Source organism: Heptranchias perlo, chromosome 1, assembly GCF_035084215.1.
Source record: "Heptranchias perlo isolate sHepPer1 chromosome 1, sHepPer1.hap1, whole genome shotgun sequence".
NCBI classification, from domain to species: Eukaryota; Metazoa; Chordata; class Chondrichthyes; order Hexanchiformes; family Hexanchidae; genus Heptranchias; species Heptranchias perlo.
Window position 1 is genome coordinate 123,301,074 of NC_090325.1, and position 27,688 is coordinate 123,328,761.

At 50.6% G+C, this 27,688-nt stretch overlaps 1 protein-coding gene across 2 annotated transcripts in view; it reads left to right on the forward strand.

The window, feature by feature from the left end:
- The first annotated feature begins 2,644 nt into the window (after nucleotides 1-2,644).
- mad2l1 (MAD2 mitotic arrest deficient-like 1 (yeast)) overlaps nucleotides 2,645-27,688 on the forward strand; it is a 47,196-nt gene continuing 22,152 nt past the window's right edge. The window contains exons 1-2 of one of the 2 annotated variants that reach the window (XM_068006713.1): nucleotides 2,645-2,730; nucleotides 23,775-23,921. In XM_068006713.1, the coding sequence (XP_067862814.1) occupies nucleotides 2,724-2,730; nucleotides 23,775-23,921 (154 nt within the window). In that variant the 5' untranslated portion in view covers nucleotides 2,645-2,723. Of the gene's footprint in view, nucleotides 2,797-23,774; nucleotides 23,922-27,688 lie in introns of both variants that reach the window. The other variant, XM_068006631.1, reaches the window with a different exon arrangement.

Genomic DNA, 27,688 nt, shown 5'->3' on the forward strand with positions numbered 1-27,688 from the left:
GCTGACTTTGTCCAATCCTGTTAATGCCTTCCAAGTGTTCTGTTATCACATCTTTTGTAATAGACTCTAGCATTTTCCCCACTACTGATGTTAGGCTAACTGGTCTGTAATTCCCTGTTTTTTCTCTCCCTCCTTTTTTAAATAGTGGGATTACATTTGCCACCCTCCAATCTGTAGGAACTGTTCCAGAGTCTATAGAATTTTGGAAGATGATCACCAATGCATCCACTATTTCCAGGGCCACTTCCTTTAGTACTCTGGGATGTAGATTATCAGGCCCTGGGGATTTGTCAGCCTTTAGTCCCATTAATTTCCCTAGCATTATTTTTTTACTAATAGTGGTTTCCTTCAGTTCCTCCCTCTCACTAGACCCTTGGTTCCCTAACATTTCTAGGAGGTTATTTGTGTTCTCCTTTGTGAAGACAGAAGCAAAGTATGTGTTTAATTGTTCTGCCATTTCTTTGTTCCCCATTATAATTTCCCCCATTTCTGACTATAAGGGACCTACATTTGTCTTCACTAATCTTTTTCTCTTGACATATTTATAGAAGCTTTTACAGTCAGTTTTTATGTTGCCTGCTAGTTTGCTCTCATACTCTATTTTTCCCCTCTTAATCAATCTCTTTGTCCTCCTTTGCTGAATTCTGAACTGCTCCCAATCCTCAGGCTTGCCGCTTTTTCTGGCAATTTTGTATGTCTCCTCTTTGGATCCAATACTATCCCTAATTTCTTTTGTAAGCCACGGTTGAGCCACCTTTCCTGTTTTATTTTTGCGCCAGACAGGAATGAATAATTGTTCTAATTCCTGCACACGTTCTTTAAATATTAGCCATTGCCTATCCACCGTCATCCTTTTTAGTAAAGTTCTCCAATCTATCATAGTCAACTTGCACCTCATACTTTCATAATTTCCTTTATTTAGATTCAGGACCCTAGTTTCGGATTCAACTACTTCACTCTCCATCTGAATGAGGAATTCTATCATGTTATGGTTGCTCTTCCCTAAGGAACCCCACCTAACAAGATTGTTAATTAATCCTTTCTCATTGCACAATATCCAGTCTAGAATCGCCTGTTCTAGTTGGTTGGACTAGTCTGTAGGACAGCTCTCTCATCTTGGGCACCAGCCCCCAGATGTTGGTAAGGTGAAATTTTCAGGGTTAAGATTACCTTAGTCTTATTCTGATATGATTCCTCCGTTATTGCCAATAGGTCCATCTGATTTTATTATTATTATTGAACTTGTAGTGATTGTTTACTACTGGGTGGTTTGCTAGACCACGTCAGAGATCCAAAATAGTCAACCACATAATGTGGGACTGGAATCACATGTAGGCCAGATCGAGTAGGCATGGCAGGCCCCCTTCTCTGAAATCAGCTGGGTCTTCACGACAATCCAGAAGCTTTCATGTCAGGCTGTTGTTTGACTATTCTGTGGGACAGTTCTCCAAACTTGGGAACCAGCCCCAGTTGTTGGTGAAGATGACTTTGCAGCGTCGACTGGGCTGAGATTGTCTTAGTCTTACCCTGATACGTTGCCATTTTCTTGTTATTATTACATAGGGATTGTTTACAACTGGGTGGCTTGTTGGGTCATTTCAGAGGGCATCAACAGTCAAACATGTTGTTTACGACTGGAGTCACATGCCGGCCAGAGGGTGTGTGGGGTGGCAGGCTTCTTTAAGGACATTAGTGAACCAGTTTGGTTTTTACAACAATCCAGGAGCTTTCATGGTTATTTTTCTGGTGCTAGCCCACATATTACCAGATGTATTGAATTCAATTTCACACCTTACCATGGTGGGATCTGAACTCATGACCTCTGGGTTATTAGTCTAATACCATAACCGCAAAGCTACCATACCCATCATCTACTGCAGCCTGAGTGTTGCGGGAGTGACCTAACTGTATTGCTCTCCACTACATAGTACAGCTGTTTTCCTCATGTATTATAGGGCTTGTTATTTTATGCAAACTGGACTGCCCATGACAGTTTGGCCAATATGCATGTGCAACACACTGATTTCATGATGGACAGAACCAATGGTTGTTTAGACGATCAGCCATGATCATTTTGAATGGTGGAGCAGGCTCGAAGGGCCGAATGGCCTACTCTTGCTCCTATTTTCTATGTTTTCTATGTTTGTGTACCTTGCATCATTTTATCATTGTGAGCAAACACACTGCTTCCAGTAGAACAGCTATGGAGATGGACACCAGTCAGGAAGGACACCATAAAAAGACAGATCTTCTGGACCACCAGTCTTTAAAAAGCCCAGTAAGTTTATCATACTTCCAGAATACCAACCATTGCCCAACACAGATCTGCATACACTAGTAATAAAAAAACCCAGAAATTTTAGAGGTGCTTCTCCCCCTGGACCACCCTATCGCCCCCTGAACCTCCAATTTTACAGGGAGTTAAACTAAATTATTTTGGCATATCTGAAAATGGGCATTTGGGTGAGTTCCCAGAAGACATCCACTGCCAAAGGAACTATATTCCAACAAGAACGCAGTGGCCTCCGGGGAGAGAAAATGGCAAGAAAACCTTTTGCAAAGTTTGTAATTTCTGTGAACGATGACACAGAGCAATGACACGCGCCATCTGCCCCTGCATCTGACAGACTGCAACTATGGGTCAACTGCGCATGCGCAATCACGCTCGCACAAGCGGATGCTGATCGTGCGCAGGCGCGGTGCCGTGCGCTGGTTTGAAGGAGATGGCGGGTAAAGTGGCGGCGCGAGAAGGGATCACCCTGCGGGGCAGCGCGGCCATCGTGTCCGAGTTCTTCTGTGAGTGAGGAGGGCCGAGGGGCAGTGTGAGGACACCGGCCTGGCGCTAATGGCGGAACGGTGCCGGGGACCAGGCCGAGAAATTACTGCGGGCCCGAGAGCGGGGGATGGGAGGGGCGCATTGATAGGGAGGGGGAGGGGGTTGGATAGTGATACTGAGGGAGGGAGCGGGGGGGGGGGGGTTGGATAGTGATACTGAGGGAGGGAGAGAGGGGGGGGGTTGGATAGTGATACTGAGGGAGAGAGGGGGGGGGGGTTGGATAGTGATACTGAGGGAGGGAGAGGGGGGGGGTTGGATAGTGATACTGAGGGAGAGAGGGGGGGGGGTTGGATAGTGATACTGAGGGAGGGAGAGAGGGGGGGGGGGTTGGATAGTGATACTGAGGGAGGGAGAGGGGGGGGGTTGGATAGTGATACTGAGGGAGGGAGAGGGGGGGGGTTGGATAGTGATACTGAGGGAGGGAGAGAGGGGGGGGGGGTTGGATAGTGATACTGGGAGGGAGAGGGGGGGGGTTGGATAGTGATACTGAGGGAGGGAGAGAGGGGGGGGGGGTTGGATAGTGATACTGAGGGAGGGAGAGAGGGGGGGGGGGTTGGATAGTGATACTGAGGGAGGGAGAGAGGGGGGGGGTTGGATAGTGATACTGAGGGAGGGAGAGGGGGGGGGGGGTTGGATAGTGATACTGAGGGAGGGAGAGAGGGGGGGGGTTGGATAGTGATACTGAGGGAGGGAGAGAGGGGGGGGGTTGGATAGTGATACTGAGGGAGGGAGAGGGGGGGGGGGGTTGGATAGTGATACTGAGGGAGGGAGAGAGGGGGGGGGGGTTGGATAGTGATACTGAGGGAGGGAGAGAGGGGGGGGGTTGGATAGTGATACTGAGGGAGGGAGAGGGGGGGGGGTTGGATAGTGATACTGAGGGAGGGAGAGGGGGGGGGGGTTGGATAGTGATACTGAGGGAGGGAGAGAGGGGGGGGGTTGGATAGTGATACTGAGGGAGGGAGAGGGGGGGGGGGTTGGATAGTGATACTGAGGGAGGGAGAGAGGGGGGGGTTGGATAGTGATACTGAGGGAGGGAGAGGGGGGGGGGGTTGGATAGTGATACTGAGGGAGGGAGAGAGGGGGGGGGGTTGGATAGTGATACTGAGGGAGGGAGAGAGGGGGGGGGTTGGATAGTGATACCGAGGGAGGGAGCGGGGGGGGGGTTGGATGGTGATACTGTACCGGGAGGGGGAGGGGGGGGGTTGGATAGTGATACTGAGGGAGGGAGAGGGGGGGGGGGTTGGATAGTGATACTGAGGGAGGGAGAGAGGGGGGGGTTGGATAGTGATACCGAGGGAGGGAGCGGGGGGGGGGTTGGATGGTGATACTGTACCGGGAGGGGGAGGGGGGGGTTGGATAGTGATACTGAGGGAGGGAGAGGGGGGGGTGGGGGTTGGATAGTGATACTGAGGGAGGGAGAGGGGGGGGGGTTGGATAGTGATACTGAGGGAGGGAGAGAGGGGGGGGGTTGGATAGTGATACTGAGGGAGGGAGGGGGGGGGGGGTTGGATAGTGATACTGAGGGAGGGAGAGGGGGGGGTGGTTGGATAGTGATACTGAGGGAGGGAGAGGGGGGGGGGTTGGATAGTGATACTGAGGGAGGGAGAGAGGGGGGGGTTGGATGGTGATACTGTACCGGGAGGGGGAGGGGGGGGGTTGGATAGTGATACTGAGGGAGGGAGAGGGGGGGGTGGGGGTTGGATAGTGATACTGAGGGAGGGAGAGGGGGGGGGGGTTGGATAGTGATACTGAGGGAGGGAGAGGGGGGGGGGTTGGATAGTGATACTGAGGGAGGGAGAGGGGGGGGGGTTGGATAGTGATACTGAGGGAGGGAGAGGGGGGGGGGTTGGATAGTGATACTGAGGGAGGGAGAGGGGGGGGGTTGGATAGTGATACTGAGGGAGGGAGAGGGGGGGGGGGTTGGATAGTGATACTGAGGGAGGGAGAGGGGGGGGGTTGGATAGTGATACTGAGGGAGGGAGAGGGGGGGGGTGGGGGTTGGATAGTGATACTGAGGGAGGGAGAGGGGGGGGGGGGTTGGATAGTGATACTGAGGGAGGGAGAGGGGGGGGGGTTGGATAGTGATACTGAGGGAGGGAGAGGGGGGGGGTTGGATAGTGATTCTGAGGGAGGGAGAGGGGGGGGTGGGGGTTGGATAGTGATACTGAGGGAGGGAGAGGGGGGGGGGGTTGGATAGTGATACTGAGGGAGGGAGAGGGGGGGGGTTGGATAGTGATACTGAGGGAGGGAGAGGGGGGGGTGGGGGTTGGATAGTGATACTGAGGGAGGGAGAGGGGGGGGGTTGGATAGTGATACTGAGGGAGGGAGAGGGGGGGGGGGTTGGATAGTGATACTGAGGGAGGGAGAGGGGGGGGTTGGATAGTGATACTGAGGGAGGGAGAGGGGGGGGGGTTGGATAGTGATACTGAGGGAGGGAGAGGGGGGGGGGGGTTGGATAGTGATACTGAGGGAGGGAGAGGGGGGGGTGGGGGTTGGATAGTGATACTGAGGGAGGGAGAGGGGGGGGGTTGGATAGTGATACTGAGGGAGGGAGAGGGGGGGGGGTTGGATAGTGATACTGAGGGAGGGAGAGGGGGGGGTGGGGGTTGGATAGTGATACTGAGGGAGGGAGAGGGGGGGGGGGTTGGATAGTGATACTGAGGGAGGGAGAGGGGGGGGGGTTGGATAGTGATACTGAGGGAGGGAGAGGGGTGGGGGTTGGATAGTGATACTGAGGGAGGGAGAGGGGGGGGGGGTTGGATAGTGATACTGAGGGAGGGAGAGGGGGGGGGGGTTGGATAGTGATACTGAGGGAGGGAGGGAGGGGGGGGGGGGTTGGATAGTGATACTGAGGGAGGGAGAGGGGGGGGGTTGGATAGTGATACTGAGGGAGGGAGAGGGGGGGGGGGTTGGATAGTGATACTGAGGGAGGGAGAGGGGGGGTGGTTGGATAGTGATACTGAGGGAGGGAGAGGGGGGGGTGGGGGTTGGATAGTGATACTGAGGGAGGGAGAGGGGGAGGGGGTTGGATAGTGATACTGAGGGAGGGAGAGGGGGGGGGGTTGGATAGTGATACTGAGGGAGGGAGAGGGGGGGGTGGGGGTTGGATAGTGATACTGAGGGAGGGAGAGGGGGGGGGTTGGATAGTGATACTGAGGGAGGGAGAGGGGGGGGGTTGGATAGTGATACTGAGGGAGGGAGAGGGGGGGGGTTGGATAGTGATACTGAGGGAGGGAGAGGGGGGGGGGTTGGATAGTGATACTGAGGGAGGGAGAGGGGGGGGGGGTTGGATAGTGATACTGAGGGAGGGAGAGGGGGGGGGGTTGGATAGTGATACTGAGGGAGGGAGAGGGGGGGGTTGGATAGTGATACTGAGGGAGGGAGAGGGGGGGGGGTTGGATAGTGATACTGAGGGAGGGAGAGGGGGGGGTGGGGGTTGGATAGTGATACTGAGGGAGGGAGAGGGGGGGGGGGTTGGATAGTGATACTGAGGGAGGGAGAGGGGGGGGGTTGGATAGTGATACTGAGGGAGGGAGAGGGGGGGGTGGGGGTTGGATAGTGATACTGAGGGAGGGAGAGGGGGGGGGGTTGGATAGTGATACTGAGGGAGGGAGAGGGGGGGGGGTTGGATAGTGATACTGAGGGAGGGAGGGGGGGGGTGGTTGGATAGTGATACTGAGGGAGGGAGAGGGGGGGGGGTTGGATAGTGATACTGAGGGAGGGAGAGGGGGGGGGGGTTGGATAGTGATACTGAGGGAGGGAGAGGGGGGGGGGTTGGATAGTGATACTGAGGGAGGGAGCGGGGGGGGGGTTGGATAGTGATACTGAGGGAGGGAGAGGGGGGGGGGTTGGATAGTGATACTGAGGGAGGGAGAGGGGGGGGGGGTTGGATAGTGATACTGAGGGAGGGAGAGGGGGGGGGGGGGTTGGATAGTGATACTGAGGGAGGGAGAGGGGGGGGGGTTGGATAGTGATACTGAGAGAGGGAGAGGGGGGGGGGGGTGATATGGATACTGAGGGAGGGGGGAGGATATTGATACTGAGGGAGGGAGAGGGGGGGGGGGGTTGGATAGTGATACTGAGGGAGGGAGAGGGGGGGGGGGGGGTTGGATAGTGATACTGAGGGAGGGAGAGGGGGGGGGTTGGATAGTGATACTGAGGGAGGGAGAGGGGGGGGGTTGGATAGTGATACTGAGAGAGGGAGAGGGGGGGGGGGGTGATATGGATACTGAGGGAGGGGGGAGGATATTGATACTGTGCCGAGAGGGGGGGTTGGATAGTGATACTGTGCCGGGAGAGGAGAGGGGGGGATATTGATACGGTGCCGGGAGAGGAGAGGGGGGGATATTGAAACTGTGCCAGGAGAGGGGGGGATATTGAAACTGTGCCGGGAGAGGAGAGGGGGGGATATTGATACGGTGCCGGGAGAGGAGAGGGGGGGATATTGAAACTGTGCCAGGAGAGGGGGGGATATTGAAACTGTGCCGGGAGAGGAGAGGGGGGGATATTGAAACTGTGCCGGGAGAGGAGAGGGGGGGATATTGATAGTGTGCCGGGAGAGGAGAGGGGGGGATATTGATACTGTGCCGGGAGAGGAGAGGGGGGGATATTGATACTGTGCCGGGAGAGGAGAGGGGGATATTGATACTGTACTGGGAGGGAGAGGGGGGGGGGGTTGGATAGTGATACTGAGGGAGGGAGAGAGGGGGGGGTTGGATAGTGATACTGAGGGAGGGAGAGGGGGGGGGGGGGTTGGATAGTGATACTGAGGGAGGGAGAGGGGGGGGTGGTTGGATAGTGATACTGAGGGAGGGAGAGGGGGGGGTGGGGGTTGGATAGTGATACTGAGGGAGGGAGAGGGGGGGGTGGGGGTTGGATAGTGATACTGAGGGAGGGAGAGGGGGGGGGGTTGGATAGTGATACTGAGGGAGGGAGGGAGAGGGGGGGGTGGGGGTTGGATAGTGATACTGAGGGAGGGAGAGGGGGGGGGGGTTGGATAGTGATACTGAGGGAGGGAGAGGGGGGGGGGGTTGGATAGTGATACTGAGGGAGGGAGAGGGGGGGGTTGGATAGTGATACTGAGGGAGGGAGAGAGGGGGGGTTGGATAGTGATACTGAGGGAGGGAGAGGGGGGGGTGGGGGTTGGATAGTGATACTGAGGGAGGGAGAGGGGGGGGTGGGGGTTGGATAGTGATACTGAGGGAGGGAGAGGGGGGGGTGGGGGTTGGATAGTGATACTGAGGGAGGGAGCGGGGGGGGGGTTGGATAGTGATACTGAGGGAGGGAGAGGGGGGGGGTTGGATAGTGATACTGAGGGAGGGAGAGGGGGGGGGGGTTGGATAGTGATACTGAGGGAGGGAGGGGGGGGGGGGTTGGATAGTGATACTGAGGGAGGGAGAGGGGGGGGGGGGTTGGATAGTGATACTGAGAGAGGGAGAGGGGGGGGGGGGGGTGATATGGATACTGAGGGAGGGGGGAGGATATTGATACTGTGCCGAGAGGGGGGGTTGGATAGTGATACTGTGCCGGGAGAGGAGAGGGGGGGATATTGATACGGTGCCGGGAGAGGAGAGGGGGGGATATTGAAACTGTGCCAGGAGAGGGGGGGATATTGAAACTGCCGGGAGAGGAGAGGGGGGGATATTGAAACTGTGCCGGGAGAGGAGAGGGGGGGATATTGATAGTGTGCCGGGAGAGGAGAGGGGGGGATATTGATACTGTGCCGGGAGAGGAGAGGGGGGGATATTGATACTGTGCCGGGAGAGGAGAGGGGGGATATTGATACTGTGCCGGGAGAGGAGAGCGGGGGATATTGATAGTGTGCCGGGAGAGGAGGAGGGGGGGATATGGATACTGTGCCGGGAGAGGAGAGGGGGGGATATTGATACTGTGCCGGGAGAGGAGAGGGGGGGATATTGATACTGTGCCGGGAGAGGAGAGGGGGGGGATATTGATACTATGCCGGGAGGGAGGGGGGGGATATTGATACTGTGCCGGGAGGGAGTGAATATTGATACTGTGCCGGGAGGGGGGGGGATATTGATACTGTGCCGGGAGGGGGGGGATATTGATACTGTCCCGGGAGGGAGGGAGGGGCGGGATATTGATACTGTGCCTGGAGGGAGGGAGGGAGGGGGGGGGGATATTGATACTGTGCCAGGAGGGAGGGGGGGGATATTGATACTGTGCCGGGAGGGAGGGAGGAGGGGATATTGATACTGTGCCGGGAGGGAGGGAGGAGGGGATATTGATACTGTGCCGGGAGGGAGAGGAGAAGGGGGGGGTGGATAATGATACTGTGCCGGGAGGGAGGGAGAGGAGGGGGGTGGGTGGAATATTGATACTGTGCCGGGAGGGAGAGGAGGAGGAGGGGGGGGAGGGGGGGGGGGTTGGATATTGATACTGTGCCGGGAGGGGGGGGAGGATATTGATACTGTGCCGGGAGGGAGGAGGGGATATTGATACTGTGCCGGGAGGGAGAGGAGAAGGAGGGGGGTGGATAGTGATACTGTGCCGGGAGGGAGAGGAAGGCGGGGGGGGGGTTGGATATTGATACTGTGCCGGGAGGGAGAGGAGGATGGTGGGGTGGGGGGGGGTTGGATATTGATACTGTGCCGGGAGGGAGAGGATGGGATGTTGGATAGTGATACTGTGCCGGGAGGGAGAGGAGTGGGGGTTGGATATTGATACTGTGCCGGGAGAGAGGGGGGGGGGGATATTGATACTGTGCCGGGAGGGAGGGGGGGGATATTGATACAGTGCCGGGAGGGAGGGAGGAGGGGATATTAATACTGTGCCGGGAGGGAGAGGAGAAGGAGGGGGGTTGCTAGTGATACTGTGCCGGGAGGGAGAGGAAGTGGGGGGGTTGGATATTGATACTGTGCCAGAAGGGAGAGGAGGAGGGGATATTAATACTGTGCCGGGAGGGAGAGGAGAAGGAGGGGGGTGGATAGTGATACTGTGCCGGGAGGGAGAGGAAGTGGGGGGGGTTGGATATTGATACTGTGCCGGAAGGGAGAGGAGGAGGGGGGGGGGGGTTGGATATTGATACTGTGCCGGGAGGGAGAGGAGGGGGGGTTGTATAGTGATACTGTGCCGGGAGGGAGGGGGATATTGATACTGTGCCGGGAGGGGGGGGGGGATATTGATACTGTGCCGGCAGAGGAGAGGGGGGCATATTGATACTGTGCCGGCAGAGGGGGGGATATTGATACTGTGCCGGGAGGGAGGGGGATATTGATACTGTGCCGGGAGAGGAGAGGGGGGGATATTGATACTGTGCCGGGAGAGGAGAGGGGGGGATATTGATACTGTGCCGGGAGAGGAGAGGGGGGGATATTGATACTGTGCCGGGAGAGGAGAGGGGGGGTTATTGATACTGTGCCGGGAGAGGAGAGGGGGGATATTGATACTGTGCCGGGAGAGGAGAGGGGGGGATATTGATACTGTGCCGGGAGAGGAGAGGGGGGGATATTGATACTGTGCCGGGAGAGGAGAGGGGGGGATATTGATACTGTGCCGGGAGAGGAGAGGGGGGGTGGAATATTGATACTGTGCCGGGAGGGGGGGGGGATATTGATACTGTGCCGGGAGGGAGTGGGGGGGGATATTGATACTGTGCCGGGAGGGGGGGGGGGAATATTGATACTGTGCCGGGAGGGGGGGGGGGGAATATTGATACTGTGCCGGGAGGGAGGGAGGAGGGGATATTGATACTGTGCCGGGAGAGAGAGGAGAAGGGGGGGGTGGATAATGATACTGTGCCGGGAGGGAGGGAGAGGAGGAGGGGGGGGTGGTGGAATATTGATACTGTGCCGGGAGGGAGAGGAGGAGGGGGTGGGGGTTGGATATTAATACTGTGCCGGAAGGGAGAGGAGGAGGGGGGGGGGTTGGATATTGATACTGTGCCGGGAGGGAGAGCAGGGGGGGGTTGTATAGTGATACTGTGCCGGGAGGGAGGGGGATATTGATACTGTGCCGGGAGGGGGGGGGATATTGATACTGTGCCGGGAGAGGGGGGGATATTGATACTGTGCCGGGAGAGGGGGGGATATTGATACTGTGCCGGGAGAGGGGGGATATTGATACTGTGCCGGGAGGGAGGGGGATATTGATACTGTGCCGGGAGGGGAGAGGGGGGGATTTTGATACTGTGCCGGGAGAGGAGAGGGGGGGATATTGATACTGTGCCGGGAGAGGAGAGGGGGGGATATTGATACTGTGCCGGGAGAGGAGAGGGGGGGATATTGATACTGTGCCGGGAGAGGAGAGGGGGGGATATTGATACTGTGCCGGGAGAGGAGAGGGGGGGATATTGATACTGTGCCGGGAGAGGAGAGGGGGGATATTGATACTGTGCCGGGAGAGGAGAGGGGGGGATATTGATACTGTGCCGGGAGAGGAGAGGGGGGATATTGATACTGTGCCGGGAGAGGAGAGGGGGGGATATTGATACTGTGCCGGGAGAGGAGAGGGGGGGATATTGATACTGTGCCGGGAGAGGAGAGGGGGCTGGAATATTGATACTGTGCCGGGAGGGAGGGAGGGAGTGGGGGGGGGATATTGATACTGTGCCGGGAGGGAGGGGGGGGGGATATTGATACTGTGCCGGGAGGGAGGGGGGGGGGGATATTGATACTGTGCCGGGAGGGGGGGGGGATATTGATACTGTGCCGGGCGGGGGGGGGGGGGGAATATTGATACTGTGCCGGGAGGGAGTGGGGGGAGGATATTGATACTGTGCCGGGAGGGAGGGAGGAGGGGATATTGATACTGTGCCGGGAGGGAGAGGAGAAGGGGGGGTTGGATAATGATACTGTGCCGGGAGAGGAGAGGGGGGGATATTGATACTGTGCCGGGAGAGGAGAGGGGGGGATATTGATACTGTGCCGGGAGAGGAGAGGGGGGGATATTGATACTGTGCCGGGAGAGGAGAGGGGGGGTGGAATATTGATACTGTGCCGGGAGGGGGGGGTGGGGATATTGATACTGTGCCGGGAGGGAGGGGGGGGGGATATTGATACTGTGCCGGGAGGGGGGGGGAATATTGATACTGTGCCGGGAGGGAGGGAGGAGGGGATATTGATACTGTGCCGGGAGGGAGGGAGGAGGGGATATTGATACTGTGCCGGGAGAGAGAGGAGAAGGGGGGGGTGGATAATGATACTGTGCCGGGAGGGAGGGAGAGGAGGAGGGGGGGGGTGGTGGAATATTGATACTGTGCCGGGAGGGAGAGGAGGAGGGGGTGGGGGTTGGATATTAATACTGTGCCGGAAGGGAGAGGAGGAGGGGGGGGTTGGATATTGATACTGTGCCGGGAGGGAGAGCAGGGGGGGGTTGTATAGTGATACTGTGCCGGGAGGGAGGGGGATATTGATACTGTGCCGGGAGGGGGGGGGGATATTGATACTGTGCCGGGAGGGGGGGATATTGATACTGTGCCGGGAGAGGGGGGATATTGATACTGTGCCGGGAGGGAGGGGGATATTGATACTGTGCCGGGAGGGGAGAGGGGGGGATTTTGATACTGTGCCGGGAGAGGAGAGGGGGGGATATTGATACTGTGCCGGGAGAGGAGAGGGGGGGATATTGATACTGTGCCGGGAGAGGAGAGGGGGGGGGATATTGATACTGTGCCGGGAGAGGAGAGGGGGGGATATTGATACTGTGCCGGGAGAGGAGAGGGGGGATATTGATACTGTGCCGGGAGAGGAGAGGGGGGGATATTGATACTGTGCCGGGAGAGGAGAGGGGGGATATTGATACTGTGCCGGGAGAGGAGAGGGGGGGATATTGATACTGTGCCGGGAGAGGAGAGGGGGGGATATTGATACTGTGCCGGGAGAGGAGAGGTTGGGATATTGATACTGTGCCGGGAGAGGAGAGGGGGGGATATTGATACTGTGCCGGGAGGGAGGGAGTGGGGGGGGGGATATTGATACTGTGCCGGGAGGGAGAGGAGGGGGATATTGATACTGTGCCGGGAGGGGGGGGGGATATTGATACTGTGCCGGGCGGGGGGGGGGGAATATTGATACTGTGCCGGGAGGGAGGGAGGAGGGGATATTGATACTGTGCCGGGAGGGAGAGGAGAAGGGGGGGTTGGATAATGATACTGTGCCGGGAGGGAGGGAGAGGAGGGGGGGTTGGTGGAATATTGATACTGTGCCGGGAGGGAGAGGAGGAGGGGCGGGTTGGATATTGATACTGTGCTGGGAGGGAGAGGAGGGGGGGGGTTGGATAGTGATACTGTGCCGGGAGGGAGAGGAGGGGTGGTTGGATATTGATGCTGTGCCGGGAGGGAGGGGGAGGGATATTGATACTGTGCCGGGAGGGTGGGAGGAGGGGATATTGATACTGTGCCGGGAGGGAGAGGAGAAGGGGGGGTTGGATAAAGATACTGTGCCGGGAGGGAGAGGAGGGGGGGGTTGGATATTGATGCTGTGCCGGGAGGGAGGGGGAGGGATATTGATACTGTGCCGGGAGGAGGGGATATTGATACTGTGCCGGGAGGGAGAGGAGAAGGAGGGGGGTGGATAGTGATACTGTGCCGGGAGGGAGAGGAAGGGGGGGTGGTTGGATATTGATACTGTGCCGGAAGGGAGAGGAGGGGGGGGGGTTGTATAGTGATACTGTGCCGGGAGGGAGGGGGGGGATATTGATACTGTGCCGGGAGGGAGGGGGGAGGGGATATTGATACTGTGCCGGGAGGGAGAGGAGAAGGAGGGGGGTGGATCGTGATACTGTGCCGGGAGGGAGAGGAGGGGGTGGTTGGATAGTGATACTGTGCCGGGAGGGAGGGGGGGGGGGATATTGATACTGTGCCGGGAGGGAGGGGGGGGATATTGATACTGTGCCGGGAGGGAGGGAGGAGGGGATATTGATACTGTGCCGGGAGGGAGAGGAGAAGGAGGGGGGTGGATAGTGATACTGTGCCGGGAGGGAGAGGAAGTGGGGGGGGTTGGATAGTGATACTGTGCCGGGAGGGAGGGGAGGGGGGTTGGATATTGATACTGTGCCGGGAGGGAGAGGAGGGGGGGGGGTTGGATATTGATACTGTGCCGGGAGGGAGAGGGGGGGGGGGGTTGGATATTGATACTGTGCCGGGAGGGAGAGGAGGAGGGGGTTGGATATTGATGCTGTGCCGGGAGGGAGAGGAGGGGGGGTTGGATATTGATACTGTGCCGGGAGGGAGAGGGGGGGGGGGGTTGGATATTGATACTGTGCCGGGAGGGAGAGGAGGAGGGGGTTGGATATTGATACTGTGCCGGGAGGGAGAGGAGGGGGGGGGGTTGGATATTGATACTGTGCCGGGAGGGAGAGGGGGGGGGGGTTGGATATTGATACTGTGCCGGGAGGGAGAGGAGGAGGGGGTTGGATATTGATGCTGTGCCGGGAGGGAGAGGAGGGGGGGTTGGATATTGATACTGTGCCGGGAGGGAGAGGAGGTGGGGAGGTTGGATATTGATACTGTGCCGGGAGGGAGAGGAGGGGGGGGTTGGATAGTGATACTGTGCCGGGAGGGAGAGGAGGGTGGGGGGGGGTTGGATATTGATACTGTGCCGGAAGGGAGAGGAGGGGGGTGGGGGTTTGATATTGATGCTGTGCCGGGAGGGAGAGGAGGCGGGGTGGGGAGGTTGGATAGTGATACTGTGCCGGGAGGGAGAGGAGGGGGGGGTGTGGAATATTGATACTGTGCCGGGAGGGAGGGGGGGATATTGATACTGTGCTGGGAGGGAGAGGAGTCGGGGGTGGAATATTGATACTGTGCCGGGAGGGAGGGAGGAGGGGATATTGATACTGTGCCGGGAGGACGGGATATTGATACTGTGCCGGGAGGGAGGGGGAGGAGGAGTGGGAGTGGAATATTACTGTGCTGGGAGGAGTTGGGGGGGGTGGGTGCGCGCATTGATGCTCTGCCGGGAGGAGTGTGGGGGTGGGGCGGGCATTGATGCTCTGCCGGGAGGAGTTGGGTGTTGGGTGCATCATTAATGTTTTGCCTGGAGAAGTGAGGGGGGGTTTGGATTCAATTTGCCACTCTCCCTTTTATCCCAAGAGCGTGTACTTTTTTGACCAGTCTGCCATAGTTGACCAGTCTCTCAGTTCTGGTATCATCCTTGTCAGGAGGTTGGCTAGGCTGGGGTTGTTCTCTCTAGAAAAGGGAAGGCTGAAGGGTGACCTTCATAGAAAGTTACGGCACAGAAGGAGGCCATTAGGCCCATCGTGTCTGTCCGGCCGAAAAAGAGCTTTCCGGCCTAATCCCACTTTCCGGCACTTGGTCCGTAGCCCTGTAGGTTATAGCATTTCATGTGCACATCCAAGTACTTTTTAAATGAGTTGAGGGTTTCTGCCTCTACTGCAATGAGCTCCAGACCTTCACCACCTTCTAAGTGGAAAAAAAAATTCTCCTTGGCTCCCCTCTAATCCTTCTACCAATTACTTTAAATCTATGCCCCCCTGTTCACTGACCCCTCTGCTAAGGGAAATAGGTCCTCCCTATCCATTGTATCTAGCCCTGTCATAATTTTATATACTTCAATTAAATCTCCCCTCAGCCTCCTTTGTTCCAAAGAAAACAACCCCAGCCTAGCCAATCTTTTCTGATAGCTAAAATTCTCCAGCCCTGACAACACCCTCGTAGATCTTCTCTGTACCCGCTCTGTTGCAATCACATCTTTCCTGTAATGTGACCAGAACTGTATGCAGTACTCAAGCTGTGGCCTAACCAATGTTTTATACAGTTCTAGCATAACCTCCCTGCTCTTGTACTCTATGCCTCGGCTAATAAAAAGTATCCCATATACCTTTTTAACTACCTTATCTACCTGTCCTGTTACCTTCAGAGATCTGTGGACATGCACTCTAAGGCCCCTCTGTTCCTCTACACCTCTCAGTATCCTCCCATTTATTGTGTACTCCCTTGCCTTCTTTGCCCTCCCCAAATACATTACCTCACACTTCTCTGGATTGAATTCCATCTGCCACTTTTCTGTCCACCTGACCAGTCCATTGATATCTTCCTCCTTACTATCAACCACACGGCCAATTTTTGTATCATAGAGTCATAGAGTCATACAGCACGGATAGAGGCCCTTCGGCCCATCGTGTCCGCGCCGGCCATCAGCCCTGTCTACTCTAATCCCATATTCCAGCATTTGGTCCGTAGCCTTGTATGCTATGGCATTTCAAGTGCTCATCCAAATGCTTCTTGAATGTTGTGAGGGTTCCTGCCTCCACAACCCTTTCAGGCAGTGAGTTCCAGACTCCAACCACCCTCTGGGTGAAAAAGTTCTTTCTCAAATCCCCTCTAAACCTCCCGCCTTTTACCTTGAATCTATGTCCCCTTGTTATAGAACCCTCAACGAAGGGAAAAAGCTCCTCAGTATCCATCCTATCTGTGCCCCTCATAATTTTGTACACACCCTCATCTGCAAACTTCTTGATCAAGCCCCCCACGTTCAAGTCCAAATCATTAATATATACCATAAAAAGCAAGGGACCTCGTACTGAGCCTTGCAGGACCTCCCTGGAAACAGCATTCCAGTTGCAAAAACACCTGTTAACCATTACCCTTTGCTTCCTGCCACTGAGCCAATTTTGGATCCAACTAGCTATTTTCCCTTGGATCCCATGGGCTTTTACTTTTTTGCCCTGTCTGCCATGTGGGACCTTATCAAAAGCCTTGCTAAAATCCATGTAGACTACATCAAATGCATTACCCTCATTGACCCTCCTTGATACCTGCTCAAAAAATTCTATCGAGTTAGTCAGACGTGACCTTCCCTTAACAAATCCATGCTGACTGTCCTTGATTAACCCGTGCCTTTTCAAATGACGATTTATCCTGTCCCTCAGAATCGATTCCAATAATTTGTCCATGATGTGGAGATGCCGGTGATGGACTGGGGTTGACAATTGTAAACAATTTTACAACACCAAGTTATAGTCCAGCAATTTTATTTTAAATTCACAAGCTTTCGGAGGCTTCCTCCTTCCTCAGGTGAACGTTGTTGGAAACAACAACAACGTTCACCTGAGGAAGGAGGAAGCCTCCGAAAGCTTGTGAATTTAAAATAAAATTGCTGGACTATAACTTGGTGTTGTAAAATTGTTTACAATAATTTGTCCACCACCGAGGTTAGACTGACTGGCCTATAATTACTCGGTCTATCTTTTTCTCCCTTTTTAAACAATGGTACATTAGCAGTCCTCCAATCCTCCGGCACCACGCCTGTTGCCAGGGAGGATTGGAAAATGATGGTCAGAGTCTCTGCTATTTCCTCTCTTGCTTCCCTTAGCAGCCTGGGATACATTTAATCCGGGGGCCTGGTGATTTATCTACTTTCAAAGATGCTAACCCCCTTAATACTTCCTCTCTATGTTTATCCCATCCAATATTTCACACTCCTCCTCCTCCTTAACTACAATCTCTGCATCGTCCCCCTCTTTTGTGAAAACAGATGCAAAGAATTCATTAAGAACCATATCCACATCTTCCGCCTCCATGCTTACGTTATGTTTTTAGTCTCTAATAGGCCCTACTCTTTCCTTAGTTATCTTCTTGCTCTTTGTATTTATAAAACATTTTTGGCTTTTCCTTAATTTTACTTACCAGTATTTTTTCATGCCCTCTCTTTGTTTTCCTAATTTCCTTTTTAATGTCATCCCTGCACTTTCTACATTCTAGGCTTTCTGCAGTATTGAGCTCTTGGTGTCTGACATAAGCTTCCCTTTTTTGCCTTATCTTACCCTGTATGCTCCTTGTCATCCAGGGGGCTCTAGATTTGGCAGTCCCACCCTTTTTCTTTGTGGGAACATGTTTACTCTGAACCTGTTGAACCTCCCCCTTGAAAGCCTCCCACTGCTCTGACACTGATTTACCTTTAAGGTAATGATAGGCTTTGATAGGGTAGACGTAGAGAAAATGTTTTCACTTGTGGGGTCCAAAAATAGAGGCCATAAATATAAAATAGTCGCTAATAAATCCAATATGGAATTCAGGAGAAACTTCTCTACCCAAAGAGTGGTAAGAATGTGGAACGTGCTACAACAAGGAATAATTGAGTCAAATAGCATAGATGCGTTTAAGGGGAAGCTAGAAAAGCACATGAGGGAGAAAGGAATAGAAGGCTATGCTGATAGGATTAGATGAAGGAGGGAGGAGGCTCGTGTGGAACATAAATACAGGCATGGACCAGTAGGGCCGAATGGCCTCTTTCTGTGCTGTAGTTTTGATGTAAATTCTATGCTGGGAGGAGTGGGGCTCATTAATGGTGTGCATAAGAACGTAAGAAATAGGAATAGGCCATCCGGCCCCTTGAGGCCTGCTCTGCCATTCAACAAGATTATGGCTGATCCACCTCAATACCATTTTCCTACACTATCCCCATATCCCTTGATGCCTTTAATATCTTAGAAATCTATCAATCTCCATTTTGAATGTACTCAATGACTGAGCCTCCAAAGCCCTCTGGAGTAGAGAATTCCAAAGATTCACCACCCACTGAGTGAAGAAATTTCTCCTCATCTCAGTCCTAAATGGCCTACCCCTTATTGTGAGACTATGACTTCTGATTCTAGACTCCCCAGCCTGGGGAAACATCCTCCCTGCATCTACCTGTTAAATACAGTATTTTGTATGTTTCAATGAGATCATCTATCATTCTTCTAAACTATAGAGAATACAGGCCGAGTCTACTCAATCTCTCCTCATACGACAATCTCGCCATCCCAGGAATCAGTCTGGTGAACCTTTGTTGCACTCCTTCTATGGCAAATATATCCTTTCTTGGGTAAGGAGACCAAAATTGTACACAATACTCCAGGTGCGGTCTCACCGAGGCCCTATATAATTGCACTAAGACATCTTTACTCCCGTACTCAAATCCTCTTGTAATAAAGGCCAACCTACCATTTGCCTTCCTAATTGCTTGCTGCACCTGAGTCAGTGATTCATGTGCAAGGACACCCAGTTCCCTTTGAATATTAACATTTCCCAATCTCTCACAATTTAAAAAAAAACTTCTGCATTTCTGTTTTTCCTACCAAAGTGGATAACTTCACATTTTTCCACATTGTATTCCATCTGCCATGTTCTTGCCCACTCACTTAGCCTGTCTATATCCCCTTGAAGCCTCTTTGCATCCTCCTCACAACTCACATTCCCACCTAGTTTTGTGTCATCAGCAAACTTGGAAATATTACATTTAGTCCCCTCATCCAAATCATTGATAGATTGTGAATAGCTGGGGCCCAGGCACCGATCCCTGCGGTACCCCACTCGCCACAGTCTGCCAACCTGAAAAAGACCCATTTATTCCTACTCTCTGTTTTCTGTCTGTTAACCAATTCTCAATCCGTGCCAGTATATTTCCCCCAGTTCCATGTGCTCTAACTTTGTTCACCAACCTCCTGTGTGGGACCTTATCGAAAGCCTTCTGAAAATCCAAATACTCCACATCCACTGGTTCCCCGTTATCTATTCTACTAGTTACATCCTCAAAGAACTCCAATAGGTTTGTCAAACATGATTTTCATAAATCCATGTTGACGCTGCCAAATCCTATTATTTTCTAAGTGTCCTTTTATCACATCCTTAATAGATTCTAGCATTTTCCCTACTACTGATGTCAGGCTATCAAGCCTATAGTTTCCTGTTTTCTCTCTCCCTCCTTTCTTAAATAGTGGGGTTACATTTGCTACCCTCCAATCTGCAGGAACCGTTCCTGAATCTATAGAATTTTGGAAGATGACAACCAATGCATCCGCTATCTCTAGCCACCTCTTTCAAAACCCTGGGATGTAGATCTTCGGGTCCTTGGGATTTATGGACTTTCAGTCCCATTAATTTCTCTAGTACCATTTTTTTTTACTAATACTAATTTCTTTCAGTTCCTCATTCTCGCCAGGCCCTTGGTTCTCTAGTATTTCTGGGAGGTTTTTTGTGTTGTCTTCCATGAAGACAGACACAAAGTATTTTAATTTCTCTGCCATTTCCTTATTCCCCATTATAAATTCTCCCGTCTCTGTCTGTAAGGGTCCCACATTTGCCTTTGCCAGTCTTTTCCTTTTTACATACCTATAGAAGCTTTTACAGTCTGCTTTAATGTTTCTCGCTAATTTACTCTCATTCTATTTTCCCTTTCTTTTTCACTTTCTTGGTCCTCCTTTGCTGAATTCTAAAATACTTCCAATCCTCAGGCTTAATGCTTTTTTTCTGGCAACTTTATATGCTTCTTCCTTTGATTTAATACTATCTTTAATTTCTCTTGTTAGCCACAATTGGACCAATTTTTATGTTGGATTTTTGTGCCTTAAAGGAATATATATTTGTTGCAAATTATGTATTACTACTTTAAATGCTAACCATTGCCTTTCTACTGTCATACCTTTTAATGTAGTTCCCCAATCAACCACAGCCAACTTGCGCCTCATACCTTCGTAGTTTCCTTTGTTTAGATTTAAGCCTCTAGTTTCGGATTGAACTACATCACTTTCAAACTTAATGAAGAATTCTATCATGCTATGGTCACTCTTCCCTAAGGGCTCCTTTACAACAGGGTTATTAATTAACCCTTTCTCATTGCACAATACTAGATCTAAAATAACCTGTTCCATAGTTGGTTCCTCAACATACTGATCTAGAAAACTATCTCATATACATTCCAGGAATTCGTCCTCCACAGTATTAGTGCTAATTTGGTTTGCCCAATCTATATGTAGATTAAAGTCCCCCATGATTACTGTGTTACCCTTGTTACATGCACTTCTAATTTCCTGCTTTATACTGTGCCCTATATTACCACTACTGTTTGGCCGAGAAACAACTCCCGCCAATGTTTTCTGCCCCTTGCTGTTTCTTAGCTTCACCCAAACTGATTCTATATCTTGATCTTCTGAGCCAAGATCCTTTCTCACTATTGTACTGATCTCGTCCTTTATTAACAGTGCAGGGAGGAGTGGGGGGGCCATTAATGTTGTGCAAGGAGGATTGGGGGCCATTAATGCTGTGTAGGGAGGAGTGGGGAGGGGCAAATAATGCTGTGGTGGGGTGGGGGGGTCCATTTGTGCTATGTGAAGGGGTGTGATGGTTTTAATGCTATGTGGTGGGCAATTAACCCTATGTTGTAGGATGGGTATTAATCCTGTACAGGAAGGTTCCACAAGTGCAAGAGGTGTCAGAAACACACACCTCCAGTCTGTCATCAATCCAAGTTAATTTTGAGCCTGGTGTGTGTGCTTGACTTTTGAGGAAAATGTACATTAGGTGAAAATATGTGCAAAAATGTTAATGTGAAACTCCGTTAATCTTAACACACGTCCTAGGTAAATGTGACTAACTGCCTCCATCCCCCCCAAAAAATGAAATGATGGACGAAGGGAAGGAAGAACTAGTATTTAGAAAGTGCCTTATCACATCATTAGGATGCCCCAAAGCTCTTTACAACCAGTAGATTACTTTAGAACTGCAATCACTGTTATGTAGATAGTCACAGCAGATAAATTATGACCAATGGGTTTTGGTTAGCTGAATTGTACAAGATGATACTTTGTGGTAAGGCTAGGCATTATTTCCAAAAGTAGATAATTTAGGTATAGAATCGTAGTGATGCAGCACAGAAGGCGGCTATTCGGCCCAACGTGCCTGTGCCGGCTCTTTGAAAGATCTATCCAAATAGTCCCACTCCCTGCTCTTTCCCCATAGCCCTGCAAATTTTTCCCCTTCAAGAATTTATCCAATTCCTTTTTGAAAGTTACTGTTGAATCTGCTTCCACCTCCCGTTCAAGCAGAGCATTCCAGATCATCATAACTCACTGCGTTTAAAAAAAAATCTCCTCATCTCACCTCTGGTTCTTTTGCTAATTACCTTCAATCTGTGTCCTCTGGTTACTGACCCTTCTGCCACTGGAAACAGTTTCTCCTTATTTACTCCATCAAATCCCTTCATGATTTATGGAGGGTTGAAGATGGGAGACCGGCCAGGAGAGCACTGAAATAGTCAAATCTGGAGGTAACAAAAGCATCGATGAAGGTTTCAGCAGCATATCAGCTGAGGCGGGGCGGAGATGGGCGATATTATGGAGGTGGAAGAAGGTGGACTTGGTGATAGAGAGGACATGGGGTCGGAAGCTCAACTCGGGGTCACATAGGACACCGAGGTTGCAAACAGTCTGGTTCAGCCTGAGACAGTGGCCAGGGAGGGGGATGGAATCGGTGGCTAGGGAACGGAGTTTGTGGCGGTGGCCAAAGACAATGGCTTTGGTCTTCCCAATGTTTAATTTGAGGACATTTCTGCTCATCTAGTACTGCATGTTGGACAAGTAGCCTGACAACATAGACAGTGGAGGGGTCGAGAGAGGTGGTGAGGCAGAGCTGGGTGTCATCAGCGTATAAGTGGACCCTGACGTTTTATCGGATAATGTCACCGAGGGGCAACAGGTAGTAGAGAAATAGGACGGTGCCAAGAATAGATCCTTGGGGGACTCCAGAGGTCAGTGAGGGAGCAGGAAGAGAAGCCATTGCAGGCGATTCTTTGGCTACGACTGGATAGATAAGAATGGAACCAGGTGAGGGCAGGACAATGGAGGAGAAGTGTTGGAGAAGGATGATGTGGTCAACCATGTCAAAGGCTGCAGACAGGTTGAGGAGGGATAGAGCACCACGGTCACAGTCACATAGGATGTTATTTGTCACTTTGTATAGAGCCGTTTCAGTGCTGTCCAGCGATGCATTGCAGCCAATACAACAAATTATTCATATTAAAATAGTCAAATAATATCCAGCAGTAGTCCAAAATAACACTGATAAGAGCATAGAATTCCGTTTTTGTTTTGAGGATGTTACATTCAAAAATTAAAGAAGCTGATTGTTTGTGTGTACTTGAGTTTGTTGGCTCACTTGGTTACACACTTACCTTTTGGTCAGAAGATTTGTGGGTTCAAGCCCTAAGTTTAGCTTCATAATCAAAGCTGCACTACTCCAGTGCAGTACTATCAGTGCTGCCGTTGTTCAGGTGAGATATAAAATTGCATTCCCTTCAGTCTGTTCAAATGAATATTAAAGATCCCACATCATTAGTTGATAAGCAGCCAGGAGTTCTGTTGTCCTGGCTCGTTTCCTCTGTCTACCATTACCCACCACAAAAGGATGAAATGGTCCTCATCTTCTAGCTGTTTAAAAATTTTGCTGTTTACAAAACTGCTGCCTTTACCCTTTTAGTCACTGTTGTATGTGCTTTGTAGTGTTTCCGAGATGTGATAAGATGCTGTGTAAATACAAGTCTCGCTTTCTTTAGTCTTTGCTCAACAAGATGTATTTAGTATGGAAACTACCCTTTATCTTTGGATTGTGTCTGGGAAAAACGGGCTTATAAGTGATTTGTCATCACTATAATCTTACCTTGGAAGAGGATGTTCAGCTGTTTTATGAACCACCTTCTCCTCCCCCCATTTCCCATACCAGACAGTCTTTTGACCGCTTCAAGTGAAGATGAACTTCAGTTACAAATTTTAGTGAGTTTTTTTGAATTTGTGTACACTAGTAACTGCCTTCATTATGCTTGAGGTCGAATGGTCATAGGATAGTCTGTTCTATCCCATCAGTCTGGTCTGATTTTGCATTCTGTCTATTTAAAGGGCAGTGTACTATAGCTAACTCTACCGTCCACTCTTTTATATTTGTTTTAATGTTACGTTATGATCACAAGTGGAAACAATATTTTCAGAAACATTTACAATGTGATGTATAGGAATACTGTGACATGTGTCATAGAAATGTAGGTTTGGATAACATTTCAGTAACTGTCCTCTCAGGATGCAGATGGTTGAGGGTTCTGCCACACAATATAGTAATACACAATATAGTAATATGCTTTTTCAGGTCACTATGCAATATGGTTTGGTTTTATTTAACAGCAGTTGTTAATTGTTAATGTTTCAGCTTATGGGATCAACAGCATCTTGTATCAGCGTGGAATCTATCCACCAGAATCTTTCACACGTGTACAGAAATATGGGCTTACAATGCTTGTTACAACGGATCCCGTCCTTAACAACTATTTGAAGAACGTAGTTGGCCAGCTAAAAGGTATTGCTCTGGTTGATTTCAATTTTACATTATACGATTTTGTGAAATGTTTTTCCATGAGTAGGCCAAGCCTGGTCTGTAGCCACAAATATGTGAATTTAAACTCTCTTAACCTTAATTTTGTATGTCTGGTGAAATAATTCTTGAGTCTGTGCCATTGAGTGTTTTGGCTTCACTGAATAACGTTGACGTGTCTGCCAACATGTGGTAGCATCCTTGAGTCAGAAGACATGAGCACAAAATCTAGGTTGACACTCCGGTGCACTACTGAGGGAATGCTGCACTGTTGGAGTTGCCTCTTTCGGATGAGACATTAAACTGAGGCCCCATCAGCCATCTTGGGTGGATGTAAAAGATCCCATGACACGATTTCGAAGAAGAGCAGGGGAGTTTTCCCCGATGTCCCGGCCAATATTTATCCCTCAACCGACATCACTTTAAAAAAAATAGATTATCTGGTCAATATCACATTGCTGTTTTTGGGATCTTGCTATGCGCATATTAATGTGCACCAAATTACCCAATCTTGGAGGAGTCTCAATTATTTGACTTAAATTTCAAGTATATAGCTCTGAAAGTTAAGCCATGGGCCCTGCGCCTATGGGAGCAGAATTTCTGCTACTTTATTGATGTATTTGATATTTAAGCTTTTGCAGTTAGACTTTTCTTGGCATGATCACTTGAAAGGGGAAAAACATGGAATCTACAAAAACCTAAGTCTCCTGGCTGTGTGTAAAAATAAAAGGAACAACTACTAAAGACGATTTAAACTACCTGTACAGCAATGTACACAGCGTCCAAAATAAAACGGGGCAACTGGAGGCAATAATCCAAAGCGAGGAACCAGATATAGTAGAAATAACTGAAACATGGCTACATAAAGGTCAGGACTGGAAACTAAATATTGCAGATTAGAACTTAATCAGAAAGGATAGGGAAGAAAGGTGGGGGGGTTGAGTAGATGTACTAATTAGGGATAACATGGCAGTAGAAAAAAGGGCCATAACTAATGAAGGATAGAAACAGAATCCATAGGGATTGAAATAAAAGATAAAGGATCAATCACTCTAATAGGGGTATACTACAGACCACCTAATGGAAAGGAGATCGAGGAAGAAATGTGTAAGCAAATCTGTGAAATGAGTAAAGGGCATAGAATAATCATGGGAGATTTTAACTCCCAAGTAAACTGGCAAGAGGAGGTAGGTAAAGGGATATAGGGGATGAAGTTTTTGCAATGTGTATGTTAATTATATGATTTATCTCAATGAGTGTTAATTGTATTTGGGTGGGTATCAATTGGGGACTCTTGTATCCTTTTTATAGGAGAGCTTAAACAGGGTGTGGTGTGTGTAAGGGGAATCTCTGAACAAAGGCTTGGAAACAACTAAAGACTAGGCTCTAGTATTCTATCCTTCACCACATGGCTCTCCAGTTATACTATGCAGGACTCATTTCTCACAGTTTGTAAAAAGCCCAAGGAGAGGAAGCACTGCTAGATCTAGTAATGGGAAATGAACCAGAACAGATAAGAGAAGTAAGCGTAGGGGAACATCTAGACAATAGCGATCACAACATAATAAGGTTTAAGATAAAGATTGAGAAGGACATAAGTAAGACAAAGACCAAAGTAATAAATTGGGGGGAAAAAGCTGATTTTCAGAGGATGAGAATAGAACTAGGAAAAATAAACTGGAAAAAATTACTGAAAAACAAAGAAATAGAACAGCAGTGGGAAACATTTAAAATGAGAATCGAGTGTCCAGAAAAAATATATCCCACTTAAAAGAAAGAACAAACTAGCCAATAATGACACAGCATGGATGAATAAAGAAATACGGTCAAATTGAAACTAAAGAAAAAGGCATACACTAAGTATATATTCAATAAAAGAGAGGATGACAAAAGGGAATATGGAAGAAGATCAAAAAACAATTAGAAAGGCAAAATGAAAAAATGAAATTAAATTATCAAGGAATATCAAAAGAAATAGTAAAGTATTCTGCAGACACATAAATAACAAAAGAACAATCGGGATAGGGCCACCAAAGGATACACACGATAAACTCACAGGCAATAACAGCGAAATGGCAGAAATATTAAATAATTACTTTGCTTCAGTATTTACTAGGGAGACTCACATGGTGGGCATGATATTAGAAGTGATCAAAAAAAGATGTAATGGCATCTAAGATAGAAAGGGGGGAGATAATTGATAAACTAATTAAACATAGAGGGGATAAAACCCCAGATCTGGATGATGTGGAGATGCCGGTGATGGACTGGGGTTGACAAATGTAAGGAATCTACAACACCAGGTTATAGTCCAACTGTTTTATTTGAAAATCACAAGCTTTCGGAGGCTTTCTCCTTCGTCAGGTGAGCGAGTGTGGGATTCCATGGAAGGTTACCGCATTTATAGTCAGAGAACAATACCTGGTGATTACAGATAATCTTTCCAACTGCCCGTTGTCAAGGCAATCAAAGTGTTCAGACAGAGTGATGTTACCTACAGGACCACCGAATACACAAACGGCCAGAACAAAAGACAGACAGACAGACAGAGAGAGAGAGAGAGAGAGAGAAACATCCGAAAGGAAGAGAAAGACAGAGAATGACCCGTTGTGTTAAAAACAGATAACTTTTTTTCGCTGGTGGGGTTACGTGTAGCGTGACATGAACCCAAGATCCCGGTTGAGGCCGCCCTCATGGGTGCGGAACTTGGCTATCAATTTCTGTTCGATTTTGCGTTGTCATGTGTCTCAAAGGCCGCTTTGGAGAACCTACCTGCGATGGACACCTGCAGACGCTGAAAGACGCCCTCGTAAGAACGGGATATGACGCTTGACTCGTCGATCGACAGTTCCGACGGGCCACAGCGAAAAATCGCATAGACCTCCTCAGGAGACTAACACGGGACGCAACCAACAGAGTACCCTTCGTTGTCCAGTACTTCCCCGGAGCGGAGAAACTACGCCATGTTCTCCGCAGCCTTCAACATGTCATCGATGACGACGAACACCTTGCTAAGGCCATCCCCACACCTCCGCTACTCGCCTTCAAACAGCCACCCAACCTCAAACAGACCATCGCTCGCAGCAAATTACCCAGCTTTCAGGAGAACAGCGTCCACGACACCACACAACCCTGCCACGGCAACCTCTGCAAGACATGCCAGATCATCGACACGGACACCATCCACCAGGTACATGGTTCATACTCCTGTGACTCAACGTTGTCTACCTCATACGTTGCAGGAAAGGATGCCCCAGAGCATGATACATTGGCGAGACCATGCAGACACTGCGACAACGGATGAACGGACACCGCGCAACAATCGCCAGACAGGAGGGTTCCCTCCCAGTCGGGGAACACTTCAGCAGTCAAGGACATTCAGCCACCGATCTTCGGGTAAGCGTTCTCCAAGGCGGCCTTCGAGACACACGACAACGCAAAATCGTCGAACAGAAATTGATAGCCAAGTTCCGCACCCATGAGGACGGCCTCAACCGGGATCTTGGGTTCATGTCACGCTACACGTAACCCCACCAGCGAAAAAAAAGTTATCTGTTTTTATCACAGCGGGTCATTCTCTGTCTTTCTCTTCCTTTCGGATGTTTCTCCCTCTCTCTCTCTCTGTTTTGTGTTCTGGCCGTTTGTGTATTCGGTGATCCTGTAGGTAACATCACTCTGTCTGAACACTTTGATTGCCTTGACAACGGGCAGTTGGAAAGATTATCTGTAATCACCAGGTATTGTTCTCTGAC